This window comes from Molossus molossus, unplaced genomic scaffold (assembly GCF_014108415.1).
Source record: "Molossus molossus isolate mMolMol1 unplaced genomic scaffold, mMolMol1.p scaffold_m16_p_17, whole genome shotgun sequence".
In the NCBI taxonomy this organism is placed as follows: domain Eukaryota; kingdom Metazoa; phylum Chordata; class Mammalia; order Chiroptera; family Molossidae; genus Molossus; species Molossus molossus.
This window is the reverse complement of record NW_023425352.1, coordinates 33,899,186-33,925,533: the sequence shown is the minus strand read 5'-3', so window position 1 is coordinate 33,925,533 and position 26,348 is coordinate 33,899,186. Positions and strand designations below refer to the sequence as shown.

Here is a 26,348-nt window from a genome sequence, read left to right as displayed (position 1 = left end):
GGGAGAACAGGACAGGGAATGAATTATTAATTCAGCTTCAGATTGTTTCATTTGTTATAAGACTACTAATCAGGTTTGTCATTTAAAGTAATGAAAAATATTTTGGGAGAAGAAGAGAAGGACTACTTAATTTTTAAAATTTACCCAACATCTAACATAGTAGGCATTCAAAATATATTTGTGAAATGAGGTAGGTAGGGATAGGAAGTAATGAAATAGGTATGAATATGTTTTAAGAAATTAAAAGATAACCATTAATGGAGTGACAAAGGACTGTAGATCCTATAAATTAATAACATGAAAAAAGGAATAAAAGATAGTTGATAAAGTTGGCAAATATAAGACAATGGAAAAAAAAAGTGGGAGAAAAACAAAATAAAAAAGTAATAGACATCAACAGAAAGGTTGAAGCAAGATAGTAGTTCTTCCAATAAATGTAAAAGGGTTGAATTCCCTTATCAAAAGAAACAGATTTTTCATGTTGGATTTAAAACCAGCTAAGTGGTAGTCTCTGGAAACACCTAAGTAATTATTCACAATCTCTACAAATATTAAGATTTTATGATAAGCTTAATAAGAAATATGTAAGAGCTTAAGATAAAAGCTATAAAATTTTACTGACGGACATAAAATACCTAAATAAACGAAGAACTGTTTCATTTCCTTGAACGGGAAGGTGCACTATTATAAAGACATTAAATCTCCCTAAATTAACACTTAAATTAAATGTAATTCAAATAAACATTTCAAAAGGAGTTTTTAATGAAACCTGATTCCAAAGCACAGAGAGAGAAATAAAACATAGATTATCCAAAGCCATCAAGTACGTCTTATTCTACTGAAATAAATTGCTGCGAGGAAAGGAGTTTCGAGGAGAAAATCTGTTTCAGTTTTGCACTTCTATAAAGCAATACTTTATAAAACTGGAAAACTAAAATGTCTATCAAACTGTTTTAATACATCAAGGTAAATCCAAAGAACAGAACACTATGTAGTAAACAAACATTAATTGGCATTAGAAAGATAGTCCTAAAATATTACAAAGTTTGAAAACAACAACAAAAAATTTTTATTTCTGCCATAAAAGATACTTAGATATGTGTATTTATAGGGTTAGTACCTAGGGGGCTAGAATTATGAGTGGATTTTATTTCACTTTTACTTTCAAACTTTTTCATCAATAAATTATTAACTATAAGATAAAATTAAAATTGATAAAATGCATAACACTAGAAGAACAAAGATACTGGCAATTGTATGTACCTTAAGGATAGCATTAAGGTGCAGGTTGGTGGGTAGGATACCTGAGGCCAGAGTACGTGGTTAGAAGGGAAAGAATAACGGACGAGGGGACAGCATGAGGAGCTTGCTTTGCTTGGAGAGCCCAGAGGTGAGAAAGGGGAGGCATGGTACATAACGTACCTACTGAGAAAACAGTTATTTACTAGGGCATCTTTAGAAACTTAGAAATATACCCCCAGGATCTTTCATAGTTCATTAAAAACCTGCCATCTGTGAATTTACTAAAACTTTTAAACTATGACACTTCGGGTGATTAAGTATTATAATTTGAAAAATGTGAGCAAAGTAAGGATTTCTTTTTCAGATTCTGTCAAATAAATAACATTTTATTGGATTTAAAACTCCTCTACCTTAAAGAAGCATTTTCTTAGTCTGAAACTATAGACAAGGCTTAAAGTTTGTTGCTCCTTCTTTGGTGGTTGTATTCTAGAATTTTAAAAACAACTCCATGTTCTCTTAACTTATAATTAAATATCTATGTATATGCATACATATATGTACATGTATTGCCACTGTAACCAGAAATTAAATAATTTACCAAGATGAGTTATTTAGGGGAAACCAACTCTCCTTTCCCCACCTTCCAATCTAGAAAAATAAATGCTCAATGTTGTGTTTCTAAATATTGGGACGACCCCCTCCCCTAAACACACACACACACACACACACACGCACACACACACGCACATGCACATACACACACAGGAGAAAGTAAAGTATCTTTCTCTTGCTGATGGATCCTGAAAACAAGAGGTTAGGAGGTAGAAATAAAATGTTTAAAGGACAGGAGTTTGGGGATTCCTGGCTGGATAGAGGCTTGGCTCTCACTTGCACGCCCTGCCCAGGAGGGATCTCGCTGCAGAATGCCTGTGGAGCCTGCCTCTCAGCCTGGAGGGCAGTGGAGAGATCTCAGTGTGCATGCAGTGCTGTTCCAGGAGAGGATCCTGGGTCCACATGAGGCGACATGTCTAACCCCTGTCAGAGGACCAGGGCTGGGCCCAAGACCTAGATAATAGAAGAGCAATAGTAATGACAACAATCTTACAGACTTAGGCCCTATGCCTCTCCAGTTCTCTGTGTGATCCCAAAGGACAGAAAAGCTCTAATGATGACTGCAGGTGGGGTTACTATCAGGTAGGTATAGAGATGCTTGCAGGAGATATTTTGCCAATTTAGAGAAGGGGACAGACATTCCTTATACCTTAGCACTGTGGACTCACTCAAGGTGACCATACAGTATCCTGGATACAAATACACCTCTGTTTTGCACAAGGGCAAAGTAATGTTTCCCACTTTGTTTCTAATATTCTTACTATTGATATCCAGGATTTTTCTGGCTGCCTTGTTTGAGATCCTCACTACCATTTCCTTACCTTCATAACCAAGAGCTCAGACCATTCTCACAAGCATGCGTTCAGTTTCCCCAACACTTCACTTTTGCGTGTGTCAGAAGTAAAGCTCATCTGCGCTTTTTCTACTCACACACACAGCTTCATGAGAACACCTGGCAAATAGGCACTGCACCTTCTCAATTTACTTGAATGAACATTGGGAAAAATGGCCGGGACATGGGAACACTTAAGAAATATTCCCATCATGATGCTTCCTTAGAGATATGGCTGATCCTATGAACAGTGTGGAAGGAGGCCATGTAGATGGGGCGGATGTACATAAGGTGTTTATTTCCTCCACGATGACACATGTTTGGGGATGTGGGCTGAAAAGTGGTATGCGGAGTGAAGCTGTGCCTCCCTTTAAGAGAGGTGGCTTTCAAAAAATGTCAGTTGTAAAAAAAACCCCCAAAACTCAGATAATGGCTCCTCTTTAAAAAGTGATCAGTTTGTTAATTAAAAGTTAGTTAACTTTTCAAAGCAGTTGTTGACTTCTTTCACAACAATAAATATAATGTATATATTTATTATAATATATAATGTAAATATAATCTATAATTTATCCTATTTGTAAAATTCTGAAAATAAAATATCACCTTTGTTTAATCCTCAACACCAAGCATATTACCCTTCAGATAGACATCTCATATCTTTTCCTTAATAGTAAAGAAGTCACTGAAAGTATTAATAATAGTTATGTGCTTACTATGTGCCTGGCACACTTGTAAGTCCTCTACTCAGATGATCTCGTTTAAGTTTCACTATAATCCCATGTGGTGGAGAGTGCTAGTTATCCTCTCTTTATAAATGTGGAAACCAGAGCTCATTCGTCCCAAATCACCCAGACTGTAAGTGGCAGAGCTGGGTTACAAATCCTGGCTCTCTATCCGGCTCTCAACTACCCTCCACAGCTCCTACTATTAGAAAAACCAAGTGCTAGAGAAGTCTCTCAAATGCTTTCCCTAAAGAAAAGGGCTGTTAGACAAGCCTCTGAAGAAGTCATGGGCCCAGTGCTGGACCGTGAAGGAAGGAGAGCACAGAGGATGCGCCCAAGTCTTCCAAGGAAGGGCAGCTTTGTGAGCAAATGCACAAACAGAGAATATCGAGTCCATTTTAAGGAGCCCACAGTGGACAAGGATTTCTGAAGAAAAGGGACCAGCTCTATGACTCTTCTTTCTTACCTCTCTCAACTTTCCTCTTGGAGACTCTGCTGATGTGTGGGCATATGCTTCCGCAGAGAGCTGACTATGGCTTTTCATCCCTCTTTTTCCTGAAGGCCTTTGGTCCAACATTAGTAGAGCGTGTGCAGGGGTGGGGGTGGGGCGGTAGGGCGGAGCACAGCTGGCACATCTTCCCCCTGCAGCTACACTGACACGTTTCCGCTGGCGAACAAGGCTCTCACCTCTACGGACTCGTCTGGGAGAAGCACGAGTACATGTGAGTACACACAGGGAGACTCCAGCACAAGACCTAGTTTCTCTCCTTCTCTCTCTCTTTAGTAGGAAAAAAATAACATTCTTGTTTTAAGGATATGAGATAGCATACCAAACTATTAAGGGAACATATTAGCTAGGAGACCTTTAAAATCTGCATTCCTTTCATTTGCATGTGTGGGAGAAAACTCGAGGATCCCCTGTGAGAGGCAGCCTGGTGTAGGGAAAAGAAGCCTTCCAGGTTCCTCATTCCTCACAATTACTGACCATATCCCACCTGTTTGATTTTACAGTGTCCATTCCACATCCCTCCCGCTGCCTCTGTTACTTTCCTGGCAGGAGAATGGAAGAACTGTGGCTAGGAAGCCAGGTATGTGGATGTCAGGCCCAGATCTTCCCTGACAGCCTGATGAAGAGCTCTGTACAACTGTGTGGGAAACAGGAAATCAAGACAACCATGATATCTGAAAGGTGCCTTTTTTTCTTAACCATACTTTCCTGTCTGGCCCCTAATAAACTCTGTGATTGTGTACAGGGCACGTCATGTCTTAAATTCCTCATCTCTAAAATCAGGATAGAAAAACAATGAAAAATTCTAGTCCTAAAATTCTACGATTCATCCAAGATTCACTCTTTTACCCTGGCACCGTGAACCACGTGCCAAGTCAGGACAGGTAGACTCTAAGATTATCTGACATCAAGGAGCATATACGCAAGTTGGTAAATAAGACAGGTGCTCATTCAATCAGAAGATATTGATTGAACAACACTAGTGATGTGTAGATCTATACATGGTACTTGATTCCGGGTGGGGACAGAGTGGCCTTTCCTCATGGACTTTAGTTTAGTGGGGAAGAAACTTACTAAAACATAAGGATCACAATAAAATCTGATGTGTGTTTTAGGGCAGAATGTCTCAAACAGGCCTTACTGGGAAGAGAACATTCCCATGGGTGTACGTTAAAAATACAGACTCCTGGGCCCTACCCAAACCCTAGGAATAACAATATTCTCAAAAATTTCCCTTATATTTTTTTTAACTAGTGATATTTCTTAGGTTAGTTTGGAAAACATGATCAAGAATTAGTAAGACAAACACCCAGAAGTGGGATTGCTAGGTCCTATGATAGTTCTATTTTTAATGTTTTGAAGAACCTCCACAGTGGCTGCATCAATTTATAATCCCACCAACAGTACTCAGGGTTCCCTTTCTCCACATCCTTGCCAACACTTGTTTGTTGATTTATTAATGATAGCCATTTTGACAGGTGTGAGGTGATATCTCACTGAAGTTTTAATTTGCATTTCTCTGGTGATTAGTGACATTGAGCATCTTTTCATATGTCTATTGGCCATTTGTATGTCCTCTTTGGAGAAGTGTCTATCAAGGTCTTCTGCCCATTGAGTTGTTTGTTTTGGGGGTATTAAATTGTATGAGTTCTTTATATATTTTGGATACTAACTGCTTATCAGATATATCAATAGCAAATATCTTCTCCCATCTAAAAGGTTGTTTTTTTTGTTTTATTGAGGATTTCCTTTGCTGTGAAAAACTTTTTCATTCGATGTAGCCCCATTTGTTTATTTTTTCTTTTGTTTCCCTTGCTTGAGGGGATGTATCAAAAAAATATATTACTAAAACAATGTCAAAGAGTTTACTCCCATGGTTTCTTCAAGAAGTTTATGGTTGTGGGTCTTACATGTAAGTCTTTAATCCATTTTGAGTTTAGTCATGTATATGGTGTAAGAAAAGATACAGGCATTCATATGTTCATTGCAGCATTATTTACAATAGCCAAGATAAGGAAAAAAAACTCGGTGTCCATCAATAGATGAATGGATAAAGAAAATGTGGTACACATATACAATGAAATATTACTCAGCCATAAAAAAGAATGATATCTTACTGTTTGAAACAACATGGATGGACCTAGAGGGTATTATGCTAAGTAAAATAAGTCAGACAGAGAAAGACAAATACTATATTATTTCCCTCATATGTGGAAAAAATAAATGAACAAACAAAACAGAAGCACGCTCATAGATACAGGGAACAAACTGATGGTTGCCAGATGGGAGGGCGGTTAAGGGGCTAGGTGAAAATATTAAGAAGTACAAGTTGGCATTTACAAAATAGTCATGGGGATGTAAAGTAGAGCATAGAAAATATAGTCAATAATATTGTAATAACTATATATGGTATCAGGTGGGTATTAGTCTTATCGAAGGGATCACTTTGTAAGTTATATAAATGTCTAACCACTATGCTGTATACCTGAAACCAATATAATATTGAATGTTAATTGTAATTGAAAAGAATGTTTTTTTTTAAGTGAATGAATAGGACAATATGGAAACTCAGATCTACATGAAACAACCAGTAATAAGATAGTCTAAGATTAAGTACCTACTGGAGAGCCAGGTATAACAGTCGGCTATGGAGTCACACTAATAAGGTTCACATCTCAGCATCAGTGCCAAAAATGGAAGGAATAATAATAATGTCTTAGGAGTGTTGTGAGGGTTGAGATAACTTGTGTAATGTTAATATGTAGAAGAATATAGTATAGAACCAGAAGGTGAATCATGAATCATAGAGAGGCACTATATGGTCCATAAAGCTTCCCTGTTTCTCCTAAGTTGGAAAACGTAATAAAGGTGATAAGTAACTGCCCCCTACCCCAAAAGTAGTCTGTTTCTTCTACAGAAAACAAAATAGGGAAAAGGGAGATTTAGGGGAAATCTAGACCACACTGTAATAAAAAGGAAGTCTTTCATGTAAGAGATGGTCTACATGTTGATCCTAAAGGCTAGACATGATTTAGAAAAAGAGAGAGATATAGAATGAGAAGAAAAGTGTAACAAAAGCCAAAGACACAGGCTGCTCATAGTTTGTATGAATATAAAACCTATAGTAGTCCTAGTTCTGTCACTAATTAGCTATGCACTTTTAGGTAGATTAGTTCATTAGAATGGGCCCAAATTTATTTCCCTGTGATATTATGGGGTTCTGTGAACTATATTATAGTTATAGTTTTTTATATATTCTTTATTTCAATCATCTTCATAGTTCTCTCCAGTTTAAAAATCAGATGGGGACTGCAATATATCAGACAATCCACTAGATGGCAATATATGGCTTTATAAATGGATGTCTCTTCATAGTGAGAATGTCTTAATGTTCAAACAACAGTGCAAAGTTCTCCAGAAACAATGAGAGAAGAGATGAACTTATTCCTCATACTGAGGTCATTATTGACACTTATAAAGAGAAAGCAGATGTTTTTAACCCCTTTGTTTTAGACCTGCAGGTATTGTGTCATCATTGTTAGGACATTCTGTTAAGTGTTTACTGGCAGAGTGGGTTATTTCATAACAAGGAAGTAAACACAGAATGATTTGCATGGGGTCCAATTCTGAATTGAGACAATAGAACACCTCAAAAGACCCTTACCATCTATCAAATGTACCATCAGTCACTCTTAAACTTTTCATCATTAAGAGCCTACATATTCCATCATACTCCACTAAAAAAGAAAAGAAAAAAAATCTATTTCTTTTTCAGCATGATACATTTTTTCATAAAATGTCAACATTATCATTCTTAGTAGTAAGATTGAACTACCCTTATTTTTAAAGTTATGACTATTTAAAAAATATAAAGAAGAATATTAAAATAATCTTTACGTAATAAGTAATGTAAAAATGTTGGTCAAACTATTTTTGGTCGATTGAAAAAATATACATGCATCTTTTTATTTTTAAGTTTAAATATTTTGAAATCTTTTCATGGTAATAAATATATTTTTATATTAATGATCACTGGCATTCAATTGTTCACAGGTACAGTGTTGAGGCAATGTACTTTAACTGAAATGTCTGGCCTTCCTGAGACTATTCTTCATAAAATTGACAGAAACAGCCCCCATTTAAAGATGACTGATGATTAGAGACAGACCTATGCAGAGAAATGAATAAAGACAATGAAACATAACAGAGCCTAACAAATGAGCTGATGAAAAATACGTTATGAGAAAAGTTTTGCCAGAAAGCCGAGAAACTCAACAAACATTCAGTAAACGACTTGAAAAGGGTGAAGAATTATATGAGCTCTTTGAAACAGTATCTCAAGGAAGGGAGCAAAAGGAACACTTGAAAACTACATGGATGACATGAAGAAAAGGCTAGAAAAAGAAAATTAAAAAGTAATGCAAAGGCCAAAATTGAAAATGAGTTGAGACAAAATGGCAGATATGGGAGGGATATACTTTATATTTTTCAGGATACTCTGAGATCATAATAAATGAACCAGAAATAATTCTTCAAGGATTAGAAGAAAAGTTAACTAAAAATAAAGGAAAGCTGGATTTTCAAGTAAAAAATGGATAACAAGCCCCATGCAAAACTGACATAAAACTATTACATATCTTTATGAAATTACTAGACTCAAAGATGAACAAATGAAAAAAGATGCCTCCGAAATAAAGTATCTCTGAAAGGCTAAAAGTAAAAAGGATGTACCAGATAAATGTAATGAAGATATATTATGAATCTAATAAAATGGTATCAAAAAATGATAAGGCAAAAATTGCCCCCAAATATCCAGAAAGATATAAAGACATACAATAATAGTAGGAGAATTATTATATCCCTCAGCCCAATACACTTCAAGTACTCAAAACTATATATACATATATAGAAAATCTAAATAAAATTATTTTTGGAAGGCCCTTAAACACATTTCAGGTATTATGTTTTATATGTCACAAAAACAAATACTGACAAATACTTTCAAAATGCAATGTTGAAGGATCTCTCTTCAGATACAAAACTGTGTAGCTTTGAAAGACTGGAATATGTAGCTCTGGTCGGTGTGGCTTGGTTGTTAGGAGCATAGGCCCATATACCAAAATGTCTCGGGTTCGATTCCTGGTCAGAGCACATACCTAGCTTGTGAGATCAACCCCCAGTTGGGGCACATGCAGGAAGCAACCAATCAGTATTTCTCTCACATTAATATTTCTCTCTCTCTAAAGAAAATTTTTTTAATTAATGAAAATGTGCTTGGGTGAGGATTAAAAAATTGGAATGTGTTATTTACAGCACAACTGAATACACTGACCAATAACTGTATATTAGGAAAATGTGTCTTTGTTTTTGTTTTTTTATCCTCACCTGAGGACATTTTTCCATTTTTTGTTCAGATAGAGTAGGAGGGAGAGAGAGGAAGAGAGAGAGAGAGAGAAACATCGACGTGAAAGGGACACATCGAGTGGTCGCTATCAACCAGGGCCAGGGACAAACTGCAACCGAGATACGCGCCCTTAGCGGGAACCGAACCCGGGTCTCTCTGGAACGCAGGCCGATGCTCTAACCGCTGAGACAAACTGGCCAGGGCATGTTTTAGGAAAATGTTACAGTTTTAAAATCAATCCAATTATGACAGACTCTGTGGCAATACATTTTCCTACTTTAAAGTGACTTTGGCAAAAGACTGGAAGTAGATTCATGACAGATCTTTGAAATTAGTTTTCTAATTTGCCTACAGCTATATAATAAACATTTCAACCCCTTCTATATTATTATCTCACACTGTCCAAGGAGAGAAGCTATATTAGTACTGCGTGGTGGAACTGATGTTTAAGGAACAGCAAATTACTTTCAGGATGTCATCAGCAGCTATTTTCTTCCTCGGGGAACAATTTATATTACAGTTCTAACTCTACGATCTATAAACCATATTTATTAACAGTTTTCTTTCGAATAGCAGCATGAAAGGCCACTTCCCAATCAAATCCAATATCAGCTTTAGTCCTGCAACTAAGTCAAAATTCACCGTCAATATCCACCGCCATTCTCACAGGACCCGAAACCTTGCCCACCTGGCCAGGCTCTGCTTGATCATAACTCATGGGCTTCAAGGCAAGATGGAGTATTTTCTAGAAGTCAATGACTTTGATGTGTCAGGCTCAGTCACAAAATGAAAGACAGGAAGAAAATCAGTGAAACCTGGCACAGGCAGAGGGAAAGCAGAACCATGAAAAAGCTTTTCTTAAGAATCTAGGTGATGGAGAAATCTAGAGACAGAAAGTAAATGACTGTTGAGGGTTGGGGCAGGAATAGAGATGGTGGGACAGAGGTGATACCTTTAGGATATGGGATTTCTTTTTTGGGGTGATCAAAATGGTGCAAAATTGAGGGTGGGACTGGTTGCATATATTGGTGAATATATTAAATACCATCAAAATGTACTTTTTAAATGAATGAATTGTATGGTATGTGAATTATACCTTAAAGCTGTTTTTGAAAAAAGACAGAGGAGAAGCCAGGTAAAAGGTGAGCCAACAAATCTCAAGCAGGGAAGAACATGAGACTCTTACTCGAACTATCCAAAATGAGGTTTGCCCGGGGTTCACATAAGCAACGCTTGTGTCAGAAAAACCTTTTCTCCAGGATGGCCACAAAGAGATTGCTCTTCTTATAGACCAAACAACCACATAGCCATCAAAATTGTTTGCTTCTTAAGGCAAGAGCAATACGAAAGTTGTTCAACTTTTAACTGGTTAAGGAAAAAAAATTCTGTTATGGGTTTCAGTTGGCCAAGACTAATGCTGTGAACCAGGCCCTTGTATCAGTTTGTAAACATGCAAATCAGTAGGATTTGTACTATACCCTTTGCTAAGAGAGTTAAGCTGAATTCATGCTCTTTAAAAAAACAAAACAAAACAAAACCCATTCCCTGAAGTAAACAGCACAGGCTGAGACTCACAGTCCACGATGTCACCTTGAAGCTGCAGAATCTGGGGAACTGGCATGGTGAGAACAACAATATCAAACTGCTCAGGGGAGCCCGTTTCCTTGGAGACTTCCCACTTGGCATTTCTCAGGTTGATCTGGGTCACACATTTTCTGAAACAGATATCAGCACCTGTTCCAAAGCAAAACCGTGTTCATGTAAGTAGAATTTTCCATATGACTCAAGGAGGAGAGAAGAATCGCCAAGGAGATCCATTCGGGTGAATAAAACGGTGCAGTTTGTCCTCTACAGTCCCTGCGGTTCACTTTCTTTACTTTCTTTCTCATTTAGTGGGAATTCCTCTCCTTCTGGCACCCTTGGACCTGACTATCAATGCCTATTCTGGGGGGAAAATACTATTACAATTAACAATAATAGTAACCATAGCTATTTTTTTTATTAAGCATCTACTCTATGCCAGGACTATGCCAAGCACTTGATATACATCATACCAATTAATTTCACAGATAAGGAAACAGATTCAGAAATGCCATGCCATAATTTAAAGCTACATCACTCTGAGTTCATTATCATTGTAGAGTAAGTATACATTTTTGTTTTATTTTATTTTCCTTTATTGATTTTAGAGAGAGAGGAAGTGAGAGGGAGAGAGAGATAGAAACAATGATGAGCATGAACATCGACTGGCCGCCTCCTGCATGCCCCCCACTGGGAACTGGGCCCACAACCTGGGCATGTGTTCTGACCAGGAATCGAACTGGCGACATCTTGGTGCTTGGGTCAATGCTCAATCACTGATCCACACCGGCTAGCCGTTAAGTATACATTTTCATAAAGGCACTAATTCTTCTCTCTAGTAATAGCTAGAAAGAGCAATATTCCCTATCAAAGAAATTATTATTGCCTGTTAAAACTGGAAAAGGTCTCTGCAAAAGAAACCTAAGTCTTCATCAATGGATCAATTACCTTTATTAAGAAGAATGAAGAGAAATATAATCTAGAATATCCTGTCATTGCATTTTCCTTTTTTGTACTTATCACAAAGGTATTTTAATAATTATTTGAGTAGTTATTTGATTAATATTTTCTTCCCTTTTAACCTATAGTTAAGTCTGGTTTGTTTCTATACATAGCACATAGCGTATATAGTACGGTATTTGACACATACTAGCTATTTAATTAATATTTGTTTAAGACAGTGATTTTCAACCTTTTACATTTCATGGCACACATGAACTAATTACTAAAGTTCTATAGCACACCTAAAAATGTAATTTTTACTGATCTGCAAAAAAAAAAAACAACAGGTATAATTTTGATTCATTCACACTGATGGCTATTGTTGTGTTGGCTGTTGTCATTTTTTTCTTTGACAATTTAAGGGAAAAGAGGTCAGTGCCCCTGACTACATAGTCAGGTTTTGCATGTTTTAAAAAGTCTTGTGGAACACTGGTTGAAAATCACTGATTTAAGAGAATGAATTATGAATCAGAAATTGAAAGATCAAATATAACTAAATCACTGTCTCCTTGGTACACTGACACTCACCTCACATTTCAGTTTTCAGAAAACTCTGATTTAAAAACAAATTCAGAGGAGATTTAAAATGGCAGCAGAGTGAATAGAAGCTACACAGACCATCCTCAGGACCAAACTGGAATTACAACTAAAATAAAAACAAGTCATTAAGAAAAACCAACTGAAGAGCAGCTGAAGAGAACCCTTATAACCAGGGATGGAAAGAGGACCCCCAAATTAAGCCTGGTAGGATCTGCAGAGCCATGAGAGGGCTGGCTGGGTGCCCATGGGCAGCAGCTGAGGACTGTCTTAGCTGTGAGCAGTTCCCTCTCAGACGTCGGGGTTAAAACCCCAAGCCGGCTGCCCTGCACAGAGTGGTGGAGCAGGGAAAGGTGCCCACATAACACCTGGCTGAAAAAATCACCAGAGCACAGAATTTTTCAGACAGGGAGAGGTGCTGGGAACACCAGCACATCACTGACGGGCCAGTGCACTAAATGAGCTACAGCCACTCACCTTGAGCTCTGGCAGAGGGAGGGCAGACTGGACTGGAACTGTGTGAAATGAATCAGAGGTTCATGGCACTGGGGAGAGAGCTGGGAAGGAGGCCATCAGGAGTGTTATGCTGAATCACTCCCTCATAGGACAGTAGCCATATAACTCAAAGAGCCTCTTCCCAGAGCCCCAGGGAGAAGCACAGGTCCCTCCCTCAGGGATTTAACACCTCTGGGTGGGAGAAATGCAAACTGAGGCTCATTAACAGCTACAGACTACCAGTAAGCAAGGAGGGGGGAAAAAAAGAAAGCCTCAGAAAGATTTGAAATTTGGACCAGGCTCTTAATGGTGGAGGTCCTGGCTCTGAAGACTGAGCTGTGAAGGCAGAGGCCTGGGCCCCTGCACTGAACCAGAAGTCCACACTGCAGAAACCACCTTCTTATCAAAGCAACTTTGACCCAGGGGAAAGCAATTGCCCCACCCACTGGAAATCCTCTTACCCTGTCCACCTGAGGGATTTTTCATTCAGCTGAGGGCTACAACCTGAGGCTCATTAAGTAACTGAGATGAACAGCCTGCAGGCAAAAGCTATAGAATAATCTTTGCTGGGCCTGCGAATCTACCCAGGAAAGTAAGACTAGACATTGGTGTTTAACGTGGGCCCTCCCACACTCATCCAAACCCAGTAGAGGGAGCCACAATCAGTGAACACCAACACCCACAAGGAAAAGTTGGCAGGCTCCAAAACCAGATAAAGACACTACAAAGAAAGAAAACTATAGGCCAATATCCCTGATGAACATAGATGCCAAAATCCTGAACAAAATATTAGCAAATCAGATCCAGCAATACATCAAAAAAAGTATTCACCATGACCAAGTGAGATTCATCCCAGGGATGCAAAGCTGGTACAATATTCACAAATCAATAAATGTGATACTCCACATAAACAAAATGAAAGATAATCATCCGATCATATCAGTAGAGGCTGAAGAAGCATTCAACAAAATCCAGCACCCATTTCTGATAAAAACACTCAGCAATGTGGGAATAAAGGGATCATATCTTGACATAATAAAAACCATATATGAAAAACCTATAGTCAACATCATACTCAATGGGCAAAAACTAAAAGCATTTCCCTTAAGAACGGGAACAAGACAGAGATGCCCACTTTTGCCACTCTTATTTAGCATAGTACTGGAAGTCTTAGCCACAGCAATTAGACAAGAAGGCAAAATAAACGGGATCCAAATTGGAAAGGAGGAAGTGAAACTGTCATTATTTGCAGATGATATGATATTGTATATAGAAAACCCTAGAATCTATCAAAAATCGCCTAGAGCTAATAAATGAATTTGGCAAAGTAGCAGGGTACAAAATTAATGTCAAGAAATCGATGGCATTCTTATACACCAATAATGAACTCACAGAAAGAGAAACTAAAAAAAATCCCATGCACCACTGCAGCAAAAAAACTAAGATACCTAGCAATAAACTTAACCAAAGAAGTAAAGGACCTATTCTCAGAAAACTACAGGACATTGAAAAAAAGAAATAGAGGAAGATAGAAAAAAAGTGGGAGCATATACCTTGTTCATAGATTGGAAGAATTAACATCATTAAAATGTCCCTACTACCCAAAGCAATCTATAGATTCAATACAATTCCTATTAAAGTACCAATAGCATATTTCACAGATCTAGAACAAATACTTCAAAAGTTTATATGGAACCATAATAGATCCCTGTACAGCCACAGGAATTTTGAAAAAGAACAAAGTGGGAGGGATCACAATACCAGATATCAAGTTAGACTACAAAGCCATCATAATCAAAACAGCCTGGCCCTGGCCGGTTTGGCTCAGCGGTTAGAGCGTCGGCCTGCGGTCCTGAGAGACCCGGGTTCGGTTCCCGCTAAGGGCACGTACCTCGGTTGCAGTTTGTCCCTGGCCCTGGTCGGTCATGCGGGTGGCAACCACTCGATGTGTCCCTTTCACATCGATGTTTCTCTCTCTCTCTCTTCCTCTCTCTCCCTCCTGCTCTACCTGAACAAAAAAAAACAAAAAAAAAAATAAAACAGCCTGGTACTGGCACAAAAACAGACATATAGATCAATGAAACAGAACAGAGAACCCAGATATCGATCCAAGACAATATGCACAATTAATAGTCAACAAAGAAGGCAAGAGCATACAATGGAGAAAAGACAGTCTTCAATAAATGGTGCTGGGAAAACTGGACAGCTATATGCAAAAAAATGAAACTAAACCACCAACTTACACCATGTCAAGAATAAACTCAAAATGGATAAAAGACTTAAATGTAACATGTGAAACCATAAAAATCCTAGAAGAAAATTAGGCAGAAAAATCTCAGACCTAATATGTAGTGGAATTTTCACTGAATACATCACCTAGGGCAAGAGAAACAAAGGAAAAAATTAATAAATGAGACTACATCAAACTTAAAAGCTTCTGCATGGCAAAAGAACCCAGCATCAAAATGAATAGGGAACCCACTCTCTGGGAGAACATATTTGCCAAAGATACATGGGATAAGGGGTTAATATCCAAAATATATAGAGTACTCACACAACTCAACAAAAGGAAGACAAACAATCCAATTAAAAATGGGCAGAGGACGTGAATAACACTTCTCCATACAGAACATACAAATGGCCAGGAGACATATGAAAAATGCTCAATATCACTAATCATCAGAGAGATGCAAATTAAAACGACTATAAGATATCACCTCACACCTGCCAGAAGGGCAGCCATTAAAAAATCCTCAAAAACAAATGCTGGCAAGGATGTGGAGAAAAGGGGACTCCAGTACACTGCTGGTGGGAATGCAGACTGGTGCAGCCACTATGGAAATCAATTTGGTGCTGCCTCAAAAAATTAAAAATGGAACTGCCAATGGACTCAGTGATTTCATTTCTAGGAATATATACTAAGAAACCTGATATACCAATCAGAAAGAATATACGCACCTCTATGTTCATAGCAGTGCTATTTACAATTGCTAAGATCTGGAAACAGCCCAAGTGTCCATCAATAGATGAATGGATAAAAAAGCTGTGGTACATGTACATAGTGGAATACTATGCAGCTGTAAGAAAGAGAGATCGTTTACCCTTTGAGACGACATGGAGAAACCTGAAGAGTATTATGCTACTCAAAATAATTCAGTTAGAGAAAGACAAATACCAAGTGATCTCACTTATTTGTGGAACATAATGAACAAAATAAGCTGTTGACCAAAACAGATCCAGAATCATGGAAGCAGGAAACAGACCGACAAACCTCAGAGGGATGAGAGGTGGGAGGAGTGGGAAGAGATAAACCAAAGAACTTATATGCATATATGCACAACCAATTGACAAGGGCACTAGCTTGGGGAAAGCAGGAGGGGGGTGGGAGCGGGAATGAGGGGAGTCAATGGGGAAAAAAGGGGGACATCTGTTAATACTTTGAACAATAAAAAAAAGTTAAATGAAATAAAAAGCCAAATTCACTTGTATTCGGTCTCATAAATAGAAAAGAAAGATACAAAAATGAAACGAGAAAAAAGAATACTAAAAGGTCCTGTTCATCATCACCTGGGAAACCTCATGTTCCCAGCCAAGAAATATCTAGCTTAAATCCAACCTTGGCCATGAAACTTCCTTTCTGTAGCTACTCCAACTAAATGTGATCCTTCTCATTTAAGATATCCTTTGATCATCAGTGCCTTTACCACTCATTCTGACATTGATTCAAAATATCTGTATGTTGTAGGTATGTCTGTCTTATCTATTCAAAAATCTTCTAAACTCCTCCAAGTTAGGCCTCCAGATCTCCCGTATCTTTACATCTTTGACTGTCCCTTGAATAATGCTACAATATAGTAAGTACTCAAATTTTTTTAATCAAATGCAAATACATTAGAAAAAACATGGTGCTAACTAGGCCCTGGGGTCAATCTTTCTTTGAGGCAATTAGCATCATTCTGTTCAAAGATTAGAGCAAGAGTTTACACATAGTGCTTCAACTTGCCTGAGGGTTTCTCTAAGGCCCCTGCTTGGAGAAGGTAGACTAGAGCTTTTGGCTCAACAACCATCATCTTCCTTACTCCAACCAGAGTGGCTCCACTTCACTCTGTTCTATTTATTTAGGATGTCTCGTCCCCAACTTACTTGCCTCACTCTGGTCTGGGTCCTGACCTGGACCTCAACTAAGTCAACTGATTTTATATGTTTTATTCAGTTATGTTTCACATAATATTCCCTTTGACAGGAGCATACTTTGTTATTGATGCTGGTGGATATATGTGTGCTTAAGGGAGCTGAAGCCTCCTGACCTAGAAATGCTATCTATCCAGTCTTGGACCTGTATCCCAATGGCTCCAAAGTATTCTGTAAGATATATGTCAGTGGTTCTCTAAGTGTGGAACCCAGACCAACAGCACCAGCAGCACCTGGGAACTTGTTAGAAGTGTACATTCTCAGGCCACAACCCAGATCTACTAAATCAGAATCTCTGGGGATCAGGCCCAGCAGTCTATATCCCTCTGCACCAGGCTTGTTATGATGCACACTAAAGTGTCATCTGGCGTAGATGACAGACCAAGATCCAACACCACAGCTGGCAAAATCATCCAAAACATAATATCTGCCAAGAGTTGGGAGTGATAGTATAGCTGCTCCTACCCATCAGGAAGTTTCCTTTCCTACTGCTAAGAGTGAAGTTTCTGGGAAAGCGGCATCTCCTTATGAAAGTAATTACTAACTTATAAAACATGTGGACTCTGGAAATTGTCTTTTTTTGATTGTTTTTGTTTTTCTTTACTGATTTTTAGAGAGAGGAAGGGAGAGGGAGAGAGATAGAAACATTGATGAGAGAGAACATCGATTGGCCACTTCCTGCATGCCCCCCAACTGGGGATTTGGCCCACAACCTGGGCATGTGCCCTGACTGGAAATTCTAATTTTAAAACAGAGAATTACATAAAATCTCATAAAGTAATTTCTGAGCTTAGTGAATTTGAACATGTCTGTCTCTTGTGTAGTATTCTTCAATATCTTCCCACTGCACATAAGATAAAGTGTAAAATCTTTAACATTGCTTACAAAGCCCCTTCTGATCTGGCCCCTGTCTTAGTCTTGAACTTCATCTTTTATCAGTTTCTCCCTCACTCACTACTCTCCAGTCATGATGACCTTTTAGTTTTTCTAATGCTTCAACTTGCTCCTACATTAGAACAGTTCCAATTTCATGTGTCCACTGCATGGAATTATCACCACTCAGCTCTTGGCTTAGTTCACTCTTGCTTACATTTCAGGTACCCATGAAAACATTAGTTCCTCAGTGGTGCTTTCTCTGACACATCTCCCCCCTCTTACTCCTCTGAAACTCACATTAAGTTAGGTCTTCTTAATATATACTCTCTCATAATGCTCTCTCTTCTTCTTAGCATTTGTTATGTACCTTTGTGTGTGTAAGTAATTAGTTTAATGTCTTTCCTCGCTACTATATTCTATCTACATTAACATTGGCAGGGAGCACATCTCTTATTTACCACTGTTTCCCCAGCACATAATACTGAATAAAATTTTTAAAAATATGCAGATAGCGATCGAGATATCAGAATATTAAGAAGGTTAAAACATTTTATAAACACAAATGTGTTTCTGTTATATACTTATTTAATTTTATCCTCTGCTTTACTCTATTTTAAAGAGAAAATCTACATTCATTCTCCTACTATAATTTCCTACAAATAGGTTTTAGGGAGCAGCAGTTCAGAACTGATCAGATGAAACCTAAAGAGATGTGAACAATGTCTAACTAAATGTTTTAGAGTGAGATGGATATTTATTATAAACACAGAGCAAACACATTATAGAATGGTTTATGTAAAAAATCCCATGTGTATATTTTTACAAGAGTAAATATAAACATATTTGAATGAACAAATAGAGACAGCCATGTAGATTAATAGATAGATGCATAAACATTTCTCTGGAAGCATACACTGGAAACCGTTATTAGTGGTTATTTTAGGGAAAGAAAACTGGCAATTGAATGGTGAATAAGAGAACAACTATTTTGTAATTTTTTTGAAGTATTAATATTTAATGATGTGTATAATTTTTGTTTTAATGTGCTAATTTTAAAAGAAGGCAGAGAAAATCCTAATCCCACCTGATTCTTTCAAGTAATGCTTAATAATTGAAGAAACTCCTTGAGGTGCCACAAAGTTACAGTCTCCTTCTTTCATCACCATTCCTTCAATAGGCGAGGTCAGAGGCTTCAAAATGCCATGAGTTAATAGTTCATCATAAAAACTGAAATAAATCAATGTATATAACATAATTATAAACTATAATTAGCTCTAGTATACCATCTTCTCTTATAAGAATTCTTAGAGATTATAATACTCAATAACTAGATGTTGTAATATGATCAACTCAACATATGTTTTGTGTTAATAACACATACAATTCAGGTGAAGAACAGAAATGTTTAGAGAATCCATAAATCATTTTTTTTCTTTATTGATTTTAGAAAGAAAGGAAAGGAGAAGAAGAGAGAGATAGAAACATTGATGAGAGAGAACATTGACTGGCTGCCTCCTGCATGCCCCTCACTAGGGATTGGGCCCACAACCTGGGCATGTGCCCTGAGCAGGAATTAAACCAGTGCCTCTTGGTGCATGGGTCGACACTCAATCACTGAGCCAAACTGGCCGGGCAGAATCCAAAAATCTTTTGCTAACATTACCCAAATGCCTATTCTCTGTACATTTAAAAAATAAAGTCAGTGAACCGAAAGGTAAATATGTTTTACCTGTGTTCATAGCAGCACTATAATTACTAAGATCTGGAAACAGCCCAAGTGTCCATCAACATGAGTGGATAAAAAAAGCTGTGGTACATATACACCATGGAATACTATGCAGCTGTAAGAAAGAAAGATCTCTTATCCTTCGAGATGACATGGAGGGACCTAGAGAGCATTATGCTAAGTGAAATAAGCCAGTCAGAGAAAGACAAGTATCACATGGTCTCACTTATTTGTGGAATATAATGAATAAAATAAGATAATGAACAAAACAGACCCAGAGACATAGAAGTAGTGTTCAGACTGACAAACCTCAGAGATAGGGGGCGAGGGGGAGGGAAGAGATAAACCAAAGAACTTATATGCATGTGAGCATAACCAATGGGCATAGACAACAATGCTGGGGTGGGGGTGGGGGGGATCGGGAGGAGGGTGTCAATAGGGGAAAAAGGAAAAACATCTGTAACAAAAATAAATTAATTTAAATAAATAAATAAAAACAGAAAGGTATTCCATACACCACTTTTAATTTGGTTAAAGTTGACTTCTGTCACAGCTATTTTGCCTCTTCCTCAACACCAACATAGTAATTCATATTTACTGAGCCCTTCCTATGTTCCATGCAACATCTCGTCTGATCTTCACAACACTAGAGGGCATGTATTCTAGTTTTCCCATTTTACTTAGGTTAACCTTTTACTGCTAATACCAATAAAAATGATAATGATTTAACTATATTAAAAGAGGCAAAGTTTAACCCTGTTAAAAATGGATGGTTTATAGTTTTACACCAGACGGCTAGTAAGACTGATTCCACCCCTCAACTAACTCACCTTTGGTGCTTTTTGGCATAGGGAAGAGTGCACGTGATGTACTGGGCACCCAGGTCCACTGTGCTCTGTGGATTGTGAGGGCTGCTGGCCGTGGTCATTCTTCCCCCTTGATTTAATCCACAGGAAAGTGTCTGTATTAGAATGAACTTCTTGCAGTTAATGCCATTCACCCCATGTTACCTCAAATGGATTACTTTACAGCTGTATTAGAAAACTTTTTTTTTTGGGGTTGAATATTTTGTCATCCAACATTGGCTGGACGTAAAGAAACAATTTGGTCACTGATCATGAGATATGTTTTTAAAAGAACACATGAATAATGCAATAGAGCTCAGCACCGCCTCTGGTGCAGATAGTTACTATTTTAAAGGAAAGGCATGAATGAATGAATGAATGAATGAACAAATGAATGAATGAAATAGACTAATAAATACAATGTCAGAACGAATCAATCAGTGCATGCTTTCACTTTTCAATCAGGATTCATAAGAATCACAGCATCTGTACACTAGATCTTCACAAAGTCGTGGTCAGTGGGCACTTAGGGATCCCCATGGTCTGGAGAAAGCTGCAAAGGCACAGGCAGGCCACGAGGAAAATTATGTGTAAGCGGCAGCGCTAGGCCAAGGCGCTCAGGCCGGCACCCAGTGCGCGGGCACTCGCGCGCCGCCAGCCTGGCGGGGGTCGCCCCTCCCCCTCCCGCGCCCGCGCCCCTGCCCCCGTCCGGCCTTTCCCGGCGGCGGAAGTCTCCGTCACGTGACGAGGCGCGCGCGGCGCCGGCCCGACTGCGCTGGGGCCCGAGTAGCTGCACTTTCCTCTGGCTGTCCGCGTTGGGGCCCAGGCCACTCGGCGCTTCGGCCATTAGAGGACCCACCTGAGTCCCCAGCCTTGTCCCACACGGTGAGGTGTAAAGGACCGGCCGTCACCTTCCTCAGGAGCGCTGCGCACAAGCTTCCCGTCAGCCCGGCGCCCACCACCAGCACCCGCGCCATGGCCCGGGCTCTCGGCGGCGACGCGGGCCGGCCTGCAGTGTGGAAGGGCGGCCGAGGCCGAGCTGGCGCCGTGCCCTGAGCAGTGCCGCCGCCGGCCGCCAGGGGGCAGAGAGGAGGCGACCGGGGCGGAGAGGCGGGCCGCCCTGCCGAGCGCGCAACCTCGGGCTGGCCTCTGGGTCGGAGGGCCGGAAGCCGCTGCAGAAACCAGCGGGCGCCCTGAGGACGGCTGCCACCTCCCGCCCGCCGCTCGCCTAGAAAAGCCTGGAAGTCGTGTAGGTTAGTGTGGGACCCGCCTCGCCTCCCGCGGCCGGTGGTGTGCGCGCCGCGGGACCCTGCCGACGTGCCTGGGTCCGGAGTCCCAGCGTGGGCTGGGGGGACGCCCCGGGACGCCCGCTGTTCGCCCAGCAGAAACAGGTTTTGGCATCAAGATGTTTTTCTTGAACTGTGCCTTGGCTCTGTGTATGTTTATGTATCTTCTTGAACGTCGGTTTCTCCGTCTGTGAAATGGGGGTGCTAACGTCTACGTCCCACATGTGTGAAGAGGAGAGAGATTGGATTCCCCAGGGAACGACATCACTCAGCTCTTCAGTAATCGTTCTACTCACAACACATTCCAGATGCTCTGCGGGATATAAAGATGACCATTGTCCCGCCGCCCCTCCGACATCGTCTTGGAAGTTCTCGATGAAACAACAGAAAGCAACGAGAAGTCTGAACTATTAAAAAATAAAGAATTGAGTTACCCTGAATTGTAGGTAAAAGTTTACCTGGAAAACGCTAGGGAAACTGAGCAGCTGTAAAGAACTAATAAGAAAGCTGACAATGGTAATCACCTGTTAAGTTTTACTTTATGTCCACATTATGAAGAAATTACCATGCTTTAAATTGGTCATGGATTAATATTACACATATAATAAAAGAACTAGAAGAAAGTATAGGTGAACATATATTGTCTAAGAAGACATTTCTAAGCGTAAAAATAAAGGTGGAACTGAGCAAAAAACATGGAATACATAGTCATTGCAACTTGTATGTTAAAATACACAAGACAATACAAATAGTGAACAATTTTTGGAAAATGTATGAAAGATGAAAGTTTAATACTCTTACTATATAAAATCTTAAAGATATAATTAAATGACAAAATCTGAAAGAAAAATGTACACAGATTTAATAGAATTCTTGAATAGAAAGAAATAGAAAAGTCCAATAAACATATAAGAATGTTTAACTCTCCTGTATTCAAACACAAATTAAAATGAGTGCCATTTTTCATTGCTGGGAATTGTTTTTTTTTTAAACTGTTATATGCCTACACTTGACAAGAATGTAACAACACACTAACATATTACTGGTGAGAATGTAAAAGAAAAGTTAACAGAAGTCATGTTTTTGAAAATAAAATTGTGTCCCTTAAATGAGATATTCCAAGTCTGGACATTTATCTTGGGGAAATAATGTACATATATATTAAGATTTAGGTAAAAAATGTGCTTACCTCAATGTTTTTAAAAACAGTGCTGTATACAATCAATAGATGATTTATTAGATTATGGCTAGTCATAAACCTATACAAAACTTCTTTAAAAACATGGTTTTGAATATATTAAGATATAGGAAACTACATATATATCTATAAGGCTGAAAAATAGGCTACAAACAAGTAAAATTGTAGATTTTTGCAAACACACAGAGAATAAATATACATATTCAATAGAGAAATATGAGAGGAAACATGTACTGTTTTTAAAGACCATGTATTTATAACCATTTATTTGTTAATTATAAACAAAGTAGAGCTAATATGCTAGACACAATTAAGCTCAAATGCCTTATTAGTTTTTGATAGTTTAAGAGATTTCTCTGAAATTAAAAGCTTAAACAACATAATTCACAACAACATTCTAAAATTTCAGAATTGTCTAGCTGGAAAAGATATTTAAGGTAGTCTATTTCAATGCTCTCTGCCATCACCATTTTATATGTGTAAATATAAACAATAAGTTTAAGTAAGCTAGCCCAAGGTTACACAGTGTCTGAATGATGAGGCCAATACAGATCCTCACAGTCTTTTGAATCTATTCTCTTTTTCATCATTTCCTCCTGCTTCCTCATTTCTGTTAATAGTCTGATCAGATTGCACAATCAGGCGTAAAACCTCACAATCATCTTCAATATCTTTTCTTTTCTCATTCTTAATATCTGTCATCCTCTGGTCTTTTTTACCTCTTCTCTATAATTCAGTCCTATGCATTTGTATACCAGAAAAATGCAGCCTTCCACTTCCATCAGAAATGTACTAAAGTGCCTATTTTACTGCATTCTTGTCAACTGTGGAAAAGTAATCACCATTACTTAAGCAAAGTTTAAGCAATCATTAATTTTTAACCGAATTACTGCAGTAGCTTTCTAACTGGTTTGCCTACTCCTAGTCTGTGTATTGGACCAAGCTTCTAGATCAGTTACCATCATCCTCAAAAAGTGTTTAGTAACTCTCAGTTTCATACAAAATCAAGTTCAACTGCTTGGCATAAAAAGTATTCAGTGGTATCTCCCTAACCTGTTTATATCTTGTGTTGATAACCTTCATATGCCCTGTGCAATAGCTAAATGAAATTATTTTATCTTCACTGAGCACGTGTTCAGATTTCCCACTTATCTGTGGAAATGGTAAACCTTTGCATATGCTCAAGAATTTTTTTTCTTTTAAATCCTCATTCAAGGATATTTTTTCATTTATCTTCAAACAGAATGGGAGGGAGAGAGACATCGACTGGCTGACTGCCACCCAACCCCGACCGGGGCTGGGGACCAAACCAACCAAGGTATGTGCCCTTGACCGGAATCGAACCTGCAACTCTCTGTTCCTCGTGCTGACACTTCAACTGCTGAGTCAAACTGGCCAGAGCAATACTCAAGAATTTTTGATGTGTGTTTATCTGAGATGTGAATTTGCACTAATTCTTCATTTTCTTATTTGTTTCCCCTACGATCAACAATGTGCTCTTTAAAAAGTTAAACCCGAATGTGGAATTGTTATGACCACTGAATAGAGGTAGTTATAGTGGCCTGTGATTGCTCATTACTTTAGTCTATGGGTTATATTAGTCCAGAACTATAGCTATAAAGTTGGTGATCCATAGTTGGCTACTGACATTTGTGTATCTTTCAGGGAGAGTTGGGAATAACTAGACCTTGAGAAAGTAGGATTTCAAAATAGCTAGGACAGATGTACTTATATTTACTCTTCCTAATTACCTTTACCTTTTTGCTTAACTTCTCTCCTATTCCTGATCTTTGCAAGGCTGGCTCTTTCTGATCATCAAGTCAAGCTTACAAGTCACCTTCAAGGGACCTTCTCTAATTACTGGACCAAAAACAGCTACTCAGTGACACTCTATTACATTAATCTGTTTTATTTTCTTCATGACACTTAATCACTTTTAGAAGTTATCTTGCTTGTATCACTATTTATGTGTTTATTGTTTATTTATTGTCTTTTTCCTATTAGAATTTAAGATCTAAGAGGGCAGAGTCATATTTAGTACAGTATCCCTGGCAACTAGACTCAAAGTTAGAATTCTCAAAAACTGAGAGTTCACTGACTGTTGGCCTAGAAGGTATACAAGCCTTTTGAGCCAGATGCTTACTAAATTAGAAGCCTGACCCTCACTCATCAGTTTTCTGGAATATGCAAAATATAGACCCATTTAGGGAAAAATTGAAAAATAGGCATTTATTACCAGCTCCGTCTGCATTGAACCTTGGAGTGATAGATGCAGTGAGTGCTCGTGCCCATTAATAACCGCTTCTTTGTTTGCTGTATGTAGTCTTATGGGTCTTGAGGATGCAAGCCCGATCAGCTTTCAGACCTAGGTGTTTGTGTGGAGGCAGTCCATTGCTATGTGTAACTTAAAAGTTGGGGTCCTAGATGTGGGGTCCAAACCCTTTGCTCCTCAGGGAAAAGCTGGGAGTTTGGAAAGCCCTCCCAATTATATGGTGTTATGTTGGGTGGGATTTATGGGGTGTATCTCAGCCTTTCCTACCCATTGGCTGTGGACATTTTCTCATTTGCCTAATGTGTAGAAGTTGCTCAGCCAGATTTTGGATTTTTTTCGGAAAGACTTGCTCCATGTGTAGTTAGCTATTCGTTCAGTATGTCCATGGGAGGAGGGGCATTCAGAAGCCTTCTATGTCACCATCTTTAAAAATTGCTCAAGTCATTATATTTTTGACATGTAACTCAAAATTTCACAAAATTAAGTAACATTGTTTAACAAAAATTCTTTTATTTCTATCTCATTATTATGTGAAAAAGGTATCTTAGCAGTTATATTTTTCTCTAAGCCCTGTTTAAACTACATCCAACATATTTAGAAATGGCATACTGTCCTAATCACTTGGTCTTTAGTATTCCTTGGCTTATCTTCTCTGGATCCCTGAGTTATTCATGTTCATAAATACACTTTTTGTTCTTTATATATTTGAGACTTTTCTACAAGTTTTTATTCACTTCCAATTTAGTTCTGTTGTGGTTTGACAACATACTTTGCAATATTTTAATATTTTGAAATTTATTAATACTTATTTCATAGTCAACATATGGTCTTTCTTAGTGAATATTCCTTGTGCACTTGAAAAAAAAAATTATGGTGTGATATTCCATAAAAGTTGATTTAAGACTTGTTGGTCTTGCTCAGATTTTCTGTATCAATACTTATACATTATTGCCCTGGTTGGTTTGGCTCAGCAGGTAGAGCATCGGCCTGCGTTCCGGAGAGACCTGGGTCCGGTTCCC

General features: G+C 38.5%; 1 protein-coding gene across 2 annotated transcripts in view; it reads right to left on the bottom strand.

Moving 5' to 3' along the window:
• RNLS (renalase, FAD dependent amine oxidase) overlaps window positions 1-21,569 on the bottom strand; it is a 272,685-nt gene extending 251,116 nt beyond the window's left edge. The window contains exons 1-4 of one of the 2 annotated variants that reach the window (XM_036265243.1): window positions 21,433-21,569; window positions 20,559-20,664; window positions 19,087-19,229; window positions 10,896-11,054 (exon numbers count right to left, since the gene is read on the bottom strand). In XM_036265243.1, the coding sequence (XP_036121136.1) occupies window positions 10,896-11,054; window positions 19,087-19,229; window positions 20,559-20,664; window positions 21,433-21,550 (526 nt within the window). In that variant the 5' untranslated portion in view covers window positions 21,551-21,569. Of the gene's footprint in view, window positions 1-10,895; window positions 11,055-19,086; window positions 19,230-20,558; window positions 20,690-21,432 lie in introns of both variants that reach the window. The other variant, XM_036265244.1, reaches the window with a different exon arrangement.
• Between the last annotated feature and the right edge of the window lie 4,779 nt (window positions 21,570-26,348).